The 17,612-nt window shown below is 37.4% G+C and overlaps 1 protein-coding gene across 1 annotated transcript in view; it reads right to left on the minus strand.

The window, feature by feature from the left end:
- Nucleotides 1-2,952: 2,952 nt before the first annotated feature.
- The window catches only part of LOC117118015 (medium-chain acyl-CoA ligase ACSF2, mitochondrial-like), a 23,960-nt gene continuing 9,300 nt past the window's right edge, over nucleotides 2,953-17,612 (minus strand). The window contains exons 3-17 of the mRNA XM_033262514.1: nucleotides 14,746-14,840; nucleotides 13,940-13,987; nucleotides 13,410-13,530; nucleotides 12,506-12,607; nucleotides 10,964-11,112; nucleotides 10,280-10,371; nucleotides 10,019-10,092; nucleotides 9,779-9,880; nucleotides 9,527-9,675; nucleotides 7,904-7,958; nucleotides 6,889-6,975; nucleotides 6,077-6,129; nucleotides 5,862-5,919; nucleotides 5,531-5,602; nucleotides 2,953-5,319 (exon numbers count right to left, since the gene is read on the minus strand). Of these exons, the coding sequence (XP_033118405.1) occupies nucleotides 5,260-5,319; nucleotides 5,531-5,602; nucleotides 5,862-5,919; nucleotides 6,077-6,129; nucleotides 6,889-6,975; nucleotides 7,904-7,958; nucleotides 9,527-9,675; nucleotides 9,779-9,880; nucleotides 10,019-10,092; nucleotides 10,280-10,371; nucleotides 10,964-11,112; nucleotides 12,506-12,607; nucleotides 13,410-13,530; nucleotides 13,940-13,983 (1,218 nt within the window). The 5' untranslated portion in view covers nucleotides 13,984-13,987; nucleotides 14,746-14,840 and the 3' untranslated portion in view covers nucleotides 2,953-5,259. The remainder of the gene's footprint in view (nucleotides 5,320-5,530; nucleotides 5,603-5,861; nucleotides 5,920-6,076; nucleotides 6,130-6,888; nucleotides 6,976-7,903; nucleotides 7,959-9,526; nucleotides 9,676-9,778; nucleotides 9,881-10,018; nucleotides 10,093-10,279; nucleotides 10,372-10,963; nucleotides 11,113-12,505; nucleotides 12,608-13,409; nucleotides 13,531-13,939; nucleotides 13,988-14,745; nucleotides 14,841-17,612) is intronic.

Raw genomic sequence — 17,612 nt, forward strand, 5'->3', positions numbered from 1 at the left:
AACCGCGTACTTCGGTTTACCTGTACTGTAGATCCTTCAAAAATAATACTGTAAATAAATTAAAAAAAATAATAAAAGGCTCCACACTAACAAATTTTAAGTGACAAAGTTGCCTGAATTGCCCATGGAAATGGTGATGTCATATCACATACATAAATGGACATGATGATGTCTTATCTCATCCATATATGGAGATAATGATGTCATAATAACCAAATATGGGAAAGTTACAGTTAGGCCTATTTGTCACATGAAGTTTAATAGTGTGGATATATCTTAAAGCCTATTTAATTCATATACATCTGCTGATTTCGAAAAACAGAATTAATAACGCTGAGATAGGAAATTATGGGTTGTTGGTGAATAAATATATAACTTATATAAATACATAAATCATAATCCTAGCCATAAAAATATCACTTCACTAAGTGACATTTGCACAATGATGTCTCACCATTTATGAACCACTCGTCAAATGAGGGCGGCACATAAAGAACGGTCAATGTAGGAATGGGGTATGCAGGTTATTATGATCTTAGTGATGTAACGTCCCAGTAATAGTTTTTAGGGACAGATGGGTCATTGAGACGTTATAGCGTCCCTTCTTTGCAACACGTAGTTTGATTAGGGTGGGGTATGCGGGTCATTTCATCTATAGCGTAGAGACGTCCCTACCCCATGATGCATAGTTCAAATTGTATGTAGGCCTATTTTGCATATTTGCCCAAGATGGCACCATTTGTTCTGCAATTTGAATTGCATTAGTACACCTACCAATGAGTATTGATACCGGTAACTAGCATTGTTATATACATTGTTAATGTATTGCATTAACCGCTACTGGGGGGGGGGGATTCAACACTAGTCACCAAGTACAGTAGTCTAGTCGTTATGACACCAGGCTAGTTATCTGGAGGTGGTTGGTCCGATTCTCAACTGAATCACTTCCGATTTTTTTGTTCGCTAGTATTTTGAAACGTATGGTTCTGTGTATTCAGTACTATAACACATCAGGTAGGGTAAAACATCATTCCAACAATATTATTGTTGACAAAACTATGAAGTGTTTTAAATTTTGTTAAAAATTTTGTTAATTTTGTTACTCCTGAACACCCAAACAAGTATAAACTGTACATATGTTCATCTTTCCATAAACAAAGGCACATAATAAAGTGGATATTGCTGTGCACATGTAGGCAATACACAGAAACATTTTTAATACCAAAAAAAAAAACAACTGAAAAACTAATACAGTGTATTGCTTTTTAAATAGATATTTATTAATAAACAGGATTACAAAAATAGGTTATAATTTGGATGCTAATAATTTATTACTATTTTGTTATTATAATTTTGTAACAATACCTAATACCTCTTTATAAGAATGGTTGTGAATACTGGTATTTATGCTACAGTAAAGTTTGTCAAACCACATGTTGAGGTACCACGAAGATTAAGAGAAAATATTAGATTTGGTCTTATACTTTCTCGTTGATGATTTACAATCAATTCGTCGCTCACATCACGAACTAACACAATTAAATTCAATTGTGTTAGTTCGTGAAATCAAAAAAGCGCGTCAAAATACGCGCTGTTGTTGTTAAGGACTTTTTGTGTGGTAAAGAATAAAAAATTGCTTGACAACCTATACGCGCTCGTTTTGACGCGCTACTGTGATTTCACGAACTAACACAATCAACTTTGATTGTGTTAGCTATACAGACCTACTTTAAAGAGCCTATTTATTTATTATGCAATTTCTAGGAAAATTCTGGCTGTGCAGTTTCAAAATAGAGATCTTTGTAATCATTGTTGCTTTTGTACACATTTTGAATACATACAATTGATCTGGTGATGTTGAGCTGACTTCTATGGACTGGTGGAGGATTTTGATATGTTGTACCAGAGATACTAGAAACACAAGATAGAGTTCTCCACATAAAAATACTGTTCCACCGAAATGCAATGTGGAAATGTAAACAATGGGGCGCCGCGTACGGCTGGATTTAAAAAACTTATGTCAGCGTTACACAACTGTGAATACATAACCTCCTTTTGCAGAGGTAGAAATAGTTGCCATTATCCATAAGATACAATAAGTAGGCATTAAATAAATCAAAACAATAAAATGACAGACACCAAAGCGCAGAATCGTATGACCGAGCTCTGATTAGTGATAACGTTTTCCTCCATTAATGGAAAAAGAAGGGCGCCGTGTGGGTCTGGATCATAGAGTTATTAAACAACTATGGTCTGGATATACGTCTGAACCAATTTCCGCCTCATTTTTGCTGTGCGAGGGCTCTATCATGTGTTTCTAGTAACTTTGGTTGTACGTAACTGAATTTTCTAAAGCTCTGTCCCCACTATCAGATATTATACGACAAATAAATGTGATGTGCCTAAATATATGGGCATGGCGATGCTTTACTGCACCTGAATATGAGTGTGTCACCTTTATTTGTCACATAAAATGTGATAGTTAAGACACTGAAGGGGATGTTTCATGATGAAAACTCTTCGGATTCAGTGTCTTACAAAATCAGGTTACAACTTAGCCAGACTTTAAGGTAGCTTAGAAATTAACGATAGCTTATAGTGAGTCAATATGTTTTAAAAGATTGTAGTTGGTATTACCTGTAGCAGTGGAATTGTGTCCAGTACAGAGGGCACTGCTGGGCAGCTTCAGTTCCTCTTGATCCTGATGCCAATGCAATGACCACAGCCAAGGTCATAGCAATACGCAGCATGGTTACGCCTATAGCACATGAATTAAACGTTTGCGGAAAGATCTGTAGGCCGTAACTTTAACGAGGCATGAGTGAAGCACGTATAATGAGACGTATAACTTATTCAATTCAATCTTTTAATTCAGACAAATTGACAAAAGTCCATGTTAAACATACAACAAAAATAGAGTAAAGGAGTAAAAGCAATGGAATAACCAAAAAAAAAAAATGCCATGATTAAAGAAAATTAGGAATGAGAAGTTGTCTTCATATCATTACAGAAAAACACAAAATACAGCAAAAACTCTCACATTTGATCTAACGAATTTGTATCAGTCAACATGCGTTCCGTAAAGCCACAGACTTTCTCAAATATTCATAAAAAGGTAGAATTCCCATTAACAATTGTTATAATTTAAAATCGTCAAACACACACGTAGAACCAACTTAATTCTAATGCAAATACAATGCAAATTTTGTTTATTTTTTACAAAAGAAAAACAAGAATATGCATAAAATAACCATAATAAACGCACAGGACACCAAATTGTTCTTGTTAAATTAGTGGGACCAGAATTGGAAAATTATATTATTTATTATTAACGAAAATAATCATTTAAAATTATTGAAAATGTATACAAATTTAAGCTAGAAAAACACTCCATAATCGAACTTAAAAAATCTATTTAAAGTTCTATACATGAACATCATGCACAATATAGTACAGTATAATACATACTCCAAGTATCTAAATATACGCCGTCTTGTCGGGATTCAATATTTCGACATTAATTATGTCATCATCAGGAATCATGTACCATTATTGTAATATGGGTTTTATAACGTATTGTAACGGAACGGGTCCTTTGTCAGGATTACGAGTTCAGCCAGAGCCCTGGGCCCTGGACTTCAGAAAAAAAAGAAGTGAATAACGAAATAACAAACTCAAGATTCTCACTCTCAGCGCGTCGAACTATTCAGTATTTATCCTCGAATAATTCAATAAATTTCAACAGTGATCACTCACACTTCATTATTACTCCGACACTGAAACCACAAATAAGACAGAGGCAGACATATAGAATCCCAAACAACTAACTAGGTACCGTATTTTACGGATCATCCCGTTTTACTCCTGAAGAATTCTCAAGCATCAATCCTACCCCCTCCTAAAATTATAGCCTGAGTTCCTTGTGCTAATGTTGGGTTACTCACTATTTTATTGTGCTTAGTGCGCGCCATACCTAATTTAATTGGCGTCTAATAATCGACTCCTTTTTTGAGGGGTCCGCGCAAAGCGGACCACAGAACCTTGTTGTTGTTGTTTTTGTTGTTACCAAAACTTTTAAAAGCGCCGCCAGTTTTGAACGGACATGCTGAAAGTTTTGTACACATAAACTAGAAGTGATTCCCAACAAACGTTTATGGCTTCTTTTAAGTTGGACCCATGGTGCCCCATACACCAACAAAACAAAACCGGGGTTTCAGCAAAGACTAAATTACTAATGACATGACACGTGGCATAGATGGCGTGGTCGGTTAGCGATGTGTTCTCGGGAACCAAAGGTCGTGAGTTCGAATTGTACAGTATAATAATTGAATCGTACAGTATAATACATACTCCAAGTATCTAAATATACGCCATCGTGTCGGGATTCAGTATCTCGACATTAATTATGTCATCATCAGGAATCACGCACCACTATTGTAATATGGATTTTATAACATCTTGGTATCCAATTTTCATTTTTTTTCTTCTTCAATTTTAGGACAATTTTATTTTCTCAATTTTAGGACATTTTTTGGTACAAATGAAGATTCTACGTAAACTTAATTCTTTTTGCAATTGCCCACTAGTTTTACTAGGGCCTATTTTAAATATTTCAGGCCCGTTTTATTAGGAAAGACTATTTTTTAGCCATGCCTAACTAGTCGCCGCGAGTGACTTAGTTTGGTGGTTCCGCAAAAATGTGAACATTGTGATTGGTCAAAATTGTTTGTTTCGGTCCGCTCATTTATCCAAATATGGAATATAAGATTATCACATTCGTTTGACATCCTGGTACCTGCATTCAGTGTTTTACAATTACCGTCTCCGTCTCTAAATTAATTTTCACGTTGGTGGGGTGCTGTCCAGAATGAGGAAAAAAATAATAAGAGACTTGTGGCAAGTCTATTTGAATCCCAAACTGTACTCAACTTATGTAGTTAATTTGCACTTCTTGCCCAAAACAAATATTGGAGGGTCAATCTAATTGGTTAGATTAAAGTTTGGGCTGATTCATTTCATATGTGGGTTAGTCCATTCCCAATTACCTTGGTGGTCCCGGGGAAAATCCCAAATTTCGTTACAGCATTTATAATGTAATATCTAAGCTTTATAAATGTAATTTTAAAATTTTTGTATCTTAGAAATAAGGTTGCAAAGGTTTTTCCAACGTTGTGTTGACATCAATGTCGGTGAATGTTATTATAACTTCATAGACCGCAGCTCCCTGGAGTCGGTGTTCTGACAATATTGTTTTTCCGTTCATTGTACCTTACTTTGAATTCGGTCTATGGCCTGTTTTGTGAGACTCATACGGTCAATCTGAAAAATCAATATAGTATTAGCATGTTTATTCCATTTGTGTTATTTGTAGGGGCTTGGTTAAAAACACTTGATGACAGATTTTTGTTTAATTTGCTTTTCCTCCAACCCCGTTAAACCCATTTTTTTGTTTCTTTGTCGACAGATTGAAAATAAATTAATATAAATAAAATTTAATCATAAAATTAGTAGAAATCTTAAAAGGTCTTACCTTTCCAGTAATCGATTTCGGAAAACTGTCAAAAATCAACACATAGCCAGGTACACTTTCTTCGAGTCTCACCTAATAAAAGAATTTAATTTTCCATAAGCAAACAAAAAAACAAAAAAAAAAAAAAACATAACAAAACAAAATAATAATAAATATATAAATAATTATATATATATAAAATATAAATCCTACAATAATCATGAAATTAATATAATATGCGGACATTCTTGTTGACGTTTTGAAATAAACGTTTAAAACTATTTGTACGATCTAACATAAGACAATTATGAGTAAGGTCACTCAAAATAACATCGTTATTGAGTTTACGCACCTTTCCAGTTAGGTGAGAGACAATCTGGTCTTTTTCAATGATGGCGTTCTTCTTTGTCCTATTTTCATAAATAAAATAAATACTTGTAACTATAATGAAGCTACGATTATAACAAATAACCTTTATATAGTTATAATAATGAAGTATGGTAGTATCTAATGCACAGTGATTCCACTGTATTAAAATTATATAATGAGTATAATAGTCTTACATACCTTAAGCAAATACAAATTTCTTCAGATAGGCGCTCATCCGGTACCCCAATTACCTGGCAAATATTAAGCAATAGATAACCAACATTAAATCACTCACCATGGGAATCAACGAGAACATAAATGACACAATGCACTGTTCCGCTAAGCTCCGCCCCTTGGATATTATTGCTATGGTCCTACGACAGTGTAGATGTACGCAGACACGTGCGTTACTACTATACTCGGGGCAGGGCGAAACACGTACTACTGGGCCTATTTCTGGATCCATTTATGTCATTATTGGAATAGGAGCCTGATGGGGTAGGGGAAGTGCGAAGGTGAAGTAATGTAATGTAATGTAGTGGAATTTGGTATAGCGCATTATACCGAAGTCTCAATGCGCTGGTGATGTGTGGACTAAGAACTCAATCAATGACTTTCTTCGCCCCTAAGGGTCCCTTCATGTCTGTGCTACCCGGTAACCCGGTACCAGCAACTCTCGTCAGCAACTCTCGTCGTCCACCACAGGGGCTGTCTGTTCCAGTACACCGGGGTATCCCCCTACTTGTCTCGAAGGATGTACTGGGTTCTTTATAGTGCACACGAGCCATTGTATACACTGGGCCTACGGTTTATAGTCCTTATCCGATAAGTGTGAGGGATTACGTGGGGAGGGGGAGTTGCGAAAGTGAAGTGGAAGGGAATGCGCTACACAGCGTACCCAAGTAGGTACACCAAACTATGTCACGTCAATTTGTAGATGTAGACGCGCCCACAACAAATTATAAGGAGCAAACAAGATGAAGAAAATTCATTGAGATAAGATTACCAACCTGAACCTGCTCAATAGATGGATGTTGTGAGAGAACATTTTCTATGTCGGCGGGAAAAATCTTTATACCACCCCTGTCTATCATATCCTGTGTAAACAAAAATAAAATTCTATTGAACGATAGTCTAATGCAAAGTAAAATGTTTCTTTTGTATATACCGATACACTATGTAAGGTACTCGGAGTTGTGGCGCCAGTGAGAGGGGAATCGAGAAGAGCTGTCACCCCCACCACTCCCGCAGGGGAAAAAAACAATTCGTCGGTGTAAACAAAATATACAGAATGTGAGACTAAAATTGATTAAACAAGTCTTTCAAATCATCCATAAATTGAGTTTCTGGAACTTTGACCTCTGGACCACCTCTGAGATAATAAGTTCTGGCCTGCCCCTACCCCTGCCCGCGGTCACGTATGCTCCCGGGAAAATCTGCCTTCAGCAGTCGCATATACCAGCCTCCACCCATCGGCGATGTCTTCGGACCCCCGTCGTGCAAGCTCTGACGCCACTTATTTGGATCTAGTGCAGGGTTGCGGATTACTTGTGTGAAATGTGAGGGGTTAGGTAGACTAAATGGAGTATCGATCAAACGTAACTATTGATCAACCAGAAGAGCGCCAGCAACACACGCTTCACGCTTGTCCCAAACCCACATGTCACGTGCCCACACACGCACGTGCTTACGTACGTTTACGCGCTCGTTTTGTGGCATTTACAAACAATAGGGAGCTTTCGATTGCACGACGACGGTAGGACGTAGAACATAATGACGTCACTAAAAGTCATCTGCGCATGCGAGGACGTTAAGGTCATCTCGTCGAGTAGATTCTGAAACGCAATTTGGCCAAATCTACGTATGTAAGAACGTAGGACTCCCGGTAGGACGGTCAAGCATGAGTGGTTCCGTTCTAGCGTCGCATCGTCGCACAAATCGAAAATCGAAAGGTCCGTTTTGTTTGGGGATTAACTTCTTCTTTGACAATGAAGATAAACGTGTGGCTATTTTAAATATTATTACCTTTTTTCTCCCGACTATTGACAGGACACCAGCCGCGTTAAAAACACCAAGGTCACTAAAGTAAATATCAATATTACAAATATTTCATAATAGAAATTTATTTACATATTCATGATTTACTAATTTACTATTGTGAACAATAATGATGATGATGATGATAAAGATTGAAGATGATAAAGATGATGATGATGATGATAATGATGATGATGATGATGATAATGATGATGATGATGATGATGATTGCTAGTTATTTTTCACGTACCTTTCGACGTTTCTATTAGTTAGGAAATAATAATATTTAAGCCGGACGCACTGCGCCGTACGACTATCGTACGACAACGACCATCGGCAGACGAAACCATATCCGTTTTGTTTGAGTGCATAACTACACGACGAAATCTGACTGTCAGTGACAGCAAAGAGTGGGGAGAGCGGGACTAGTTGCATCGGGGGCAAGTTGCATCACAGGGGTTTTCTTTAAACATGAACATATTAGGCTCTGGCAACCACACCCATCGCCTAATAGCACACCAAAGTTTGACGCGATCCAGTAAAGCTTGAATATTTTAACAAAGAAATCGTTATTTTTACCCATGCAAGTAAAATTTTGATGCATTGGTTTGGTATATGGGCCTATATTGCACTAAGGTAATGTTGATGAATATCGTAAGTTAAGAGTTATACTTTTATATTTTTGTGAACAGTATAGATAATTAAAAACTTTAAATTAATACTTGTTTTATATTTTTACAGATACAGCACTTGAACAATGGTAAGACGATACATTCCAAAGAAAAATAGGGAAGGGCCCAGAGGAACTGAAGCGAGCGGCAAGCACATTTTTATTGATTGAGAGACTGCCTGTGCCAAGTGTCGCAAAGGACAACAATGTGCATTATATAGCAATGTAGCACACTCAACAGATTAGTGAACAGGTTAAATAAGGGTATGGGGGCGATGATTATGTAGAGTATACCATTTTTGTCAAGAATATTGAAATCCATGCTTTAGAATACACGCTATAATGTTATTTTTTCTTGGATAATTATCAAAGGATATAGTATTGGAAGTTGGACTTCAAAATATATTTTGTTGTTTATATAATTCTGCTAGAGGACGGGGCAATTTGCATCATTAAAAAAAAGGTCTCGTAAGTTCGAAAGCTCCGATGAGGGCAGTATAATAGAGGCAGTAGAGTGTATTGGCCCTAACGGCCGCCCATACAAAAAAGATCTATTAAGCAAACAGCACAGGAAAATCTATTCATAAATCAGCCGGGTATTCATAGAGCTCCTCATGAGAGCGCTAAAAATAATATTCAACCCTTAGTATTTCTATAAAAATTAACTTATGTGTTATGATTTTACTTTTAGTAGTATGTCAATCTGACGTTACCCTCAGTTAGTTTATTTGACATTGCATCTCCTTTTCAAAAGATATTAACAAAAGTATAAAAAAATGATGCAACCAGCCCCGCTATAGAATGGATTCTCATTGGCGACAGTCCGAGCGAATCGTTATCAAAGCGATCGTCGCCGTTGCACGCGCCAGTAGCATTGCGTTCTTTTTATGGGAATAGCGTCAGCCGACGGCCGTCTATACGGCGGGCCCGGAGATAATTACCCAGTTTTAAACCACCCGTGGGGCGATTTAGCTGCTTTCGTCTGTTCATCATTCCCCATGTATCTCTGAAAGTTACTACAACAGCGGCACCAAATTTCACCATTACTGCCAAGAGGTACACACTTTCCGTCATCATCAACCAACTGTATCTAGAAGTTGAATTAACAAACATAATCATTATCATGTGAGTTAAGTTATGTTTTGGAAACGTTTAAGTGTTGAAACCTGCGTGCAGGCACCGTATCCATTTACCTCTGCATTTGGCAATATTCGAACTCCAGAACACCGCGCCTCCAATGGGTCCCACGGAGAGCTTATGGATGGTACCATCATTTCAGTTGAAGCATACGCTATCTGGAATTTAATGAATGTGATTTAGGCCTAGTTAAAAAGTATGCTGTCATAATTCAGGATTTATACTATGGTAATATTTTACAGTCACATACTCGTACATTTAAAGATACATATATACAGACAAAACAGACTACTTACCAGAATTTTGCAAGCAAATTTTTCTTCAAAGTCCTTCGCCAATTTTGGAGGGATGTTTGATCCTCCGGTTAAACCTAATAATTTGAAGAAGAACATTGCTGCGATGTAATAACTATTATTTAATAATATCATCTACTTATGTAAAGGGTGTTTCGAGTGCACAATTTTGTTGATAAACCATAATCCTCTAAAAATTCAAAATGCTTCATGAGTAGCCCTTTTTATTGGAAATAGGTGCCAATTAAGTTAATAGTTACGTACAAATATCGAGAGAGGTTACATCATATTCTCCGATGTCCTTGAAGTTCAACATGTCGTATAGATAAGTAATTAAGAAGAGCACATCAGTACACCTTCGGAATTAAAGAATAGAACAAAAAATACTGTATTAAGGTATGTTTGATTGAAAAGGATCATAACGGATATCCGAATGCCTATAATTATTTTTAGGAATGGTGTTGGTGTTATTTGGAGGTTGTGTGTTCAATTCCCACCCGAATTAATTGTGAGACTTTTTTGCAAGTATTTGCAAACGTACTAAGCATTTCGTACGATAACACGTCATGAATGGCAAAATATTATTTTCCTATTCCCACTTGTGAGATTTTTCGCAAGTGTTTGGAAACGTACTGAACATTCCGTTCGATAACACGTCATGTAGGGCAAACACCTTCCCTAATAAATCTCCTGACGAAAACACCATCGGAATAGCATTACACTACCAACTGCTGCTTGAGGATCGGATTCAACACTAGCCACTAAGCACAAGCTCGGTGGTTTAGTGGTTAAGACACCAGACTAGTTATCTGGAGGTCGTGGGTTCGATTCCAAGCCGAATCACTTCCGATGTTTCTTCGCAAGTATTTTGGAACGTACTGAGCATTCAGTAGACCTAAGATAACACGTCAGGAAGGGCAAAACACTTCCTTTAAAGGCTACCAGTACCTTTCATTTTGAATTGTCTGCACAATCTGTTTTATGTTGTACACAGGGGGCGCAAACACTGACGTCATAGAAGCCACCAATGGGGACAACACCCCACTTCCTTCTCCACTAATATGAGCTGTATTAAGCCCAAGAATGATTCTTCGATTCTGACAGAAAGCAATTTCCAAAACTTTTAGGCCTACTAGTACAGAAAAAGGTATGAACACATACAATAAATATGTCCTTCTGTCATTCCTTCGATATCCTTTCCCTCTAATTTTACATTGCTATGATGACGCATGCTCGTGTCAAAGTCAATCGACATAAACAAACATTACACAAAACATAGGTTTATGTCGATCGGCCTTGGATACAACGGGATACGCACATGCGCAGTTTAAACTACGAATTGGCTTATTGCGTCTTAAAACCTAATATGTAATTCTCTTAGTTATTCAGGTAGGTGTGACACCCTAACATTATGTTTCCTTCTTTAGTTGAGAGTACGTGGAAGATGTGCCATTATCATCAATGCTCTTCCCTTAGCCCCAACCATGGTGTGGTTCAGGTGGTTTACACCCTCCATCTGTGGAAGTCCCTCCCTGGTCCCTCTATTTGAAATTCATGGACCCGCCATTGCAATTACATTTTATTTCATTTTATTAAATATTAAAATGGCAGTCGAGGACTGTATTAAATGATACTGTACTTACAATAATACAGAACAGTAATATAAAACCACCAAATGATTAATTATTAATTAACAATACACATACTGCACAGACATTCAGAAAAAAGAATAAAAACATTAAAAATTTTGGTAAATTGTTTAATTTTACGTGCCAACAATTTTCTTTATTAGTTTAGAACAGTTGCTGAGACCACATAGGCACCCCTTGAAATAGTTACGAATGTTTCGATTATCATTAGTATATATACTAGCTTGGGCCATTAAAGCACTTCTTAATATGAGTTTTCTGAAAAAGTGAATCAGTGTAGGCCTACCTTGTCCTACATTCTTTAAGTTCAAACTCGGCTCCTGAAAATTTAAACTGTTTGAGCTTTCGGGGATTCCACATCTCCCAGAGGAAATTGACGGCTCCCAGCAAACCCACACCCCACTCGCCATAATGGGGAGCTTTCGATTGCACAACGACGGTAGGACGTAGAACGTAATGACGTCAGTAAAAGGCATCTGCGCATGCGAGAACGTTAAGGTTACCTCGTCGAGTAGATTGTGGAACGCAATTAAGCCAAATCTACGTACGTAGAGAACGTAGGACGCCAGGTAGGACGGTCACGCATAAGTGATTCCGTTCTAGCGTCGCGTTGTCGCACAAATCGAACACTCGCCATAATTATGGGCATACAACAGTTTTCTGTCAAAGAACATTTGATAATCTGGACCATGACTGGAAGCATTATTTTTTCCCCATAAATAGTGCCCTCTATAATTTCTGCCGGAACTGTATGAGAAAAAAATAATGCTGTCTGCACAGAGCTACAATGATTTAAAATACTTAATCTACAGACAAGTGATCCTCCAGTTTTCTCACTTACCTCTTTATTTGGCATTCCTTCAAGGTAGTAAAACATACCCTTTACTCCATTAATCACACTAAAATGTGTATGAACCGCGTACTTCGGTTTACCAGTAGATCCCTAAAGAAATGATATCAGGATCCACTCTAACAAATTGTATGTGAAAAATGTGCGTGAATTGCCCATATATGGACTTGGTAATAGCATACCACATCCATATATGGCAAGGATGATGTCATATCACATCCATATATGGACACAATACCATACCAAAATATATGTAAATTACAGGTATTTGTCACATGAAGTGTGGATAGGCTTTAAGCGTATTTAATTATATACATCTGCGTGCTAAATATGGACACTATTACAAACTTGAGCAGTCACTCCATAGTGCATACCTCCGCCCTGCTCCTGAATACCAATGATACGCTGGCCGTGTATGGGCGAAACTGCAGCATATCCTCAAGAAAATAATTGAATCGCCCGTTGTATTCAGGCACATTGTTTTTAATTGAGTGCTGTAGCATACCCTAAACAAATAATGGAACCGCCCGTCGTATTCAGGCACATGCTTTCTTGAGAGTTGCCAAAACACGAGGGGCAATTCCACTCTTTTCTTTTATGCTCGAGGGTTAAAAATCGAGTTTTCGTGCCCATAATTGTGTCTGTTGACCTTTGTTTTCAAAATGAATGGTATCTTTCTTCGATTATTATGTACCATTCCACTAAATGTTAAGATGATCGATTCATTAGTTTTTGCGTAACCTTGCTAACAGACAGACATATAGACAAACAGCAGTGAATACATGACCTCCGTGGCAGAAGTCAAACGCTGACGTCATTTTGTGTGATTATGAGGTTATAAACGATACACAGTATTTATGTATTTATAAGTATGTTATTAAAGTATATATCTTACTGAAGTAATGAAAATGTCGCTGTCATCATCAAAAATAACTTCGTCCTTTTTGAGCTTGAAGAGTTCAACAACTTTAGGATCTGACCCAAGCTTCTCAATATCATTGACATCACATGCTCCACTATAAGGAAATAGTTACGTCGTCAGTTACAAAGAAAGAGATGGTAATAAAAGGCCTGACCGACTACCTTGGAGTTCTAGGTCTAGTATTGCCGGGGAGAGTAAATAGGGGCGGATATAGGGGCGCATGGGGGCTAGGGCTTTCCCAAATAGTAAGCAAAAAGAAAAGAAAAAATAAAAAGAAGAAAAAAAAATAAAGGAAAAAGAGAGGAGTACGGACTCCAAACCACCTAATTTCGGTTTAAAGTCCATGTACATTCGTCATGTTCAAGCATTTATAGGCAAAATATCTGGCAAACAACACCCCACTACCCCCTCCCACGCTTGGTGCGTTGAACTTCGCATAGCCCCTACCCAGACTTTTCTCAAGGATCCGCCCCTGGTGAACTTTGGCTTCAACTTCAACTTACCTTTTATTATTCTTACTAACACCAATAATTACATCTAGATGCATAGTTCTGTGAAATTTAAAACATCATTAGATATTTTAATGAAGGCTTGATTTTAAGTAAACATCTGTCTCTTATACACATCTAGATGTGTATAAGAGACACGATCTATAATGATAAGGAATATTTTGGAGTAGAGTTGAATAGCTTGGTGGTTAAGATGCTTACTTTTCAATCCCAGAGTAATGGATTAATTCTTGTACGTCACGGTAACAGGATTTTTCCTCACAACCAAAACCACTCCATTCCCTAGCCTCATAATGAGAGAATGTATGTATGTGTTTTTGGTTTTGTGATGTAATTGTTCCATAATTGTGAGGAGGCAACAGAAAATGAACAGCGGCCATATGCCTCTGTGCAAAATTTCTGTACTACAAACAGGTTCTTCTATGCAGACCTTAGAGTGCGTTTTGGGTGGTGTGCCGGTATCAGATTCATTAACTACTGCTTTGTATTATGAAGTCTGGTCTTAATTATCACTAAAAGTATATCAAAAACAATTTGTTTGGACGTTTCCAACCAATGAAAGTTACTAAGGACAGGTGTGATAATGTTCATGCCTCTTTGTTTTAGTGATGATTCTTGCTGCACAATTTTGTATTCTTTGCAGTTTAAAAATTTCGGAGAGCCAAACAGTAAACCATTGCAGTAATCCAGTCTTGATGTAACAAATGCGATGTGGAGAGGTGAGAGATGCGTGTGTAGTTTAAGTAGGCCTATGCCCTATGTACGTTTCTGCATTGAAGATATTAATGTCAATAGCTTACTTCGTTACACCTTCAGCACTTATTGTTCTGATGTCTTCTAATCTATCAAACAGGTTATTGGGGGTCCTTCCTAATACAATCACTTTACAATCCGTCTGCAAATAATTGTTCATACAAACATGGTTGAGTAGGCGATTATGAGAACTACCGTACTAATAATCATAAGCTTTATGTTTATCATAAAAATTATATGTGGTATAAAATGTGATTGATTGATGGAATGATTGAAAGACTGACTGACTGGTTGATTATAATAGGCCTACCATATTATATACAATAATACAAATAAAATAAAAATTCTTGAAAATTTCAATGTAAATTGTAAATACATTTAAAAAATACAACGAATTAATGAAAATAACAAATGCTAAAAAATAGTGTAAGCCAAATTTCATGTTGTAGTTAATAATTATTTATTATCATCATTGTCATCATCATAGTCATCATCATCATTAAATATTAATACAATGCAACGACATTTGTATAGAAATATGGCATTGACTATGAAAGAGATTCCACTACGGCTCATCGTTTCTTCACGAGGATCACCAACCTACCCTCTCGCAGAGTCATCATATAACCAACTCTCAACACTTTGTGAAGACCATCCGGGATGTTTAGCTCGAATCTACAGACACTCTAGTTCGCTTTGACATAAAATCACTATTCACCAATGTACCGGTCAAGGTCAAGTACCTTTTCTTTACGTTTTGGTAACCAGACAGGACACATGGACTTTGTCACATGCAGTCTATCGCAAACTACGGAAGCCCGTTAGTGCCACCAGTGAATTAAAATTTAAAAACCGTTAAGTGGCGGCCGCCACTTATTATCTGGCAGGCGCCAGAAAATTATCTGGCGGCCTCCACATAATTATCTGGCGGCCGCCACTTAATTATCTGGCGACCGCCACTTATTATCTGGCGGCCACCACGTACACTCGGTATAGTGTTAAACTCGATACAGAACTGGCCACTAAAGCGCAGGATTGTCTTAGCATTAAATACCATTTAAAATCATCTAGCTGGTCATTAGCTACAGCTTTTAAGCCTATAAAAGCAGTCATATAGCATCCATTTTGCAGAATATAGCAAATATCTTTTCTGTAGCACATCAACTATCTTGTATGTCATGGTATAGTTGCTGTTTAATCATAGTGATAATATCAACTGCTATTGCTGGGTAAAGCATTAAAAGACATTAAATACGGTAGTGTTTAAAAGCATGGTAGCTGGTCACTATCTAGCTTATAATATCAATTGTATAGCACCAATTCACAAAACATAGCAATTAAAAGCATGTTAGTAGCTGCAACAATGATTTAACTGCATTTTGACTATAAAACGTTTGCGATGATAGGTGTTAGGTTTAAGCACGCCAGCAGTTTACCATTTACCATTAAAGGCTTTTGCGCCTATAGGGTTAGGCACGTCAGCAGATTACCGTTGAACAGACGTTTGCAACGATATGCGTTAGGGTTAAGCACATCAGGCGTTGGCGCAGATAGGCGTTAGCGTTAAGCACTTAAGCAGATTACCATTTAAAAGGCGTTTACAACGATAGGCATTAGGGTTAAACACGTCAGCAGTTTACCATTGAATATGCGTTTGCGATGATAGGCGTTAGGGTTAAGCACGTCAGGGGTTTGCAACAACAGGCGTTATGGTTAAGCACGTCACCTGTTTACCATTGAATAGGCCTTTGCGAACGAAAGGCGTTAGGGTTAATTTGTGGATTAAGTTTGGAGCACGTCAGCAATTTACCATTGAATAGACGTTTGCGACGATAACAAATAGGAAAAATAACATATTTAATTGCAAATGACCGGTGAAAATGCCTATTTATTAGCGTACACAGTTCCTACTGGCGACTTCTGAAATTCTTATTAACCCTAATTTCTATTCATTAATGCAATGGCTGGCGCGAATACCTATTTATTAGCGGACATGGTAAAATGGCTGACATGCTTATCCCTAAAGCCTATCGTCGCAAACGCCTGATGACGTGCTTAAACCTAACGCCTATCGTCGCAAACGCCTATTTAATGACTTTCTTTTAATCGCTATTTAATGCTTCCTAGAAATGTTATATTTTGTGAAATGGGTGCTATGACTGCTATTATAAGCTATAACTATTGTATAACAGCTACGAACATGCTTTTAATCGCTATTTAATACTTAACCCTGTGATTGCTAATGGGTGCTATATGACTGCCATTATAAGGTACGGTATAGCTGGTGACCAGCTACCTGTATGCTTTTAATCACTATTTAATGCCCTTTAATAATTAACCCAGCTATAACAGAAAATATCACAATGATTGAATAGCAAATATAGAACATATAATACAGTTGATGTGCTGCAGCAAAGATATTGATATATTTTGTGAAGTGGCTATATGACTGCTATTATAAGCTATTACAAGCTGTAGCTAAAATTACTAGCTAGGCCTACTACGATGCTTATTAATGCTACCGTATTTAATGCTTGGCCCGTTCCACATCGAGAATCAAGCTATACCGCAACCTGGGTACTACATAAATAAGTGGCGGACGCCACATAATTAAGAAGCGGCTGCCAGATAATAGGCATTTTTCGTTTTGACTACGCGGCCAGTCTACTACGAACTAATGGACCGTGACGCAACGCCAAGACACCGTTCGCGTACTACACCAAGAGCTGTTTTCGTTTTTTTAAGGCGACTACGACGACACAGCACACGTACTAGGCCTACGGAGGGGAGTTAGTCGACCATGGTTTTATTACCAGAGAACAATGTTCCCTTGTTTTATATTTGAAGAAATATAAAACAATATAGGAAATACTGTATACAAAATAAAAAGTTTCCAGAAAACACTGAGTGATGT

This window comes from Anneissia japonica, unplaced genomic scaffold, assembly GCF_011630105.1.
Source record: "Anneissia japonica isolate Jap-2015-1 unplaced genomic scaffold, ASM1163010v1 scaffold785_len581690_cov155, whole genome shotgun sequence".
NCBI classification, from domain to species: Eukaryota; Metazoa; Echinodermata; class Crinoidea; order Comatulida; family Comatulidae; genus Anneissia; species Anneissia japonica.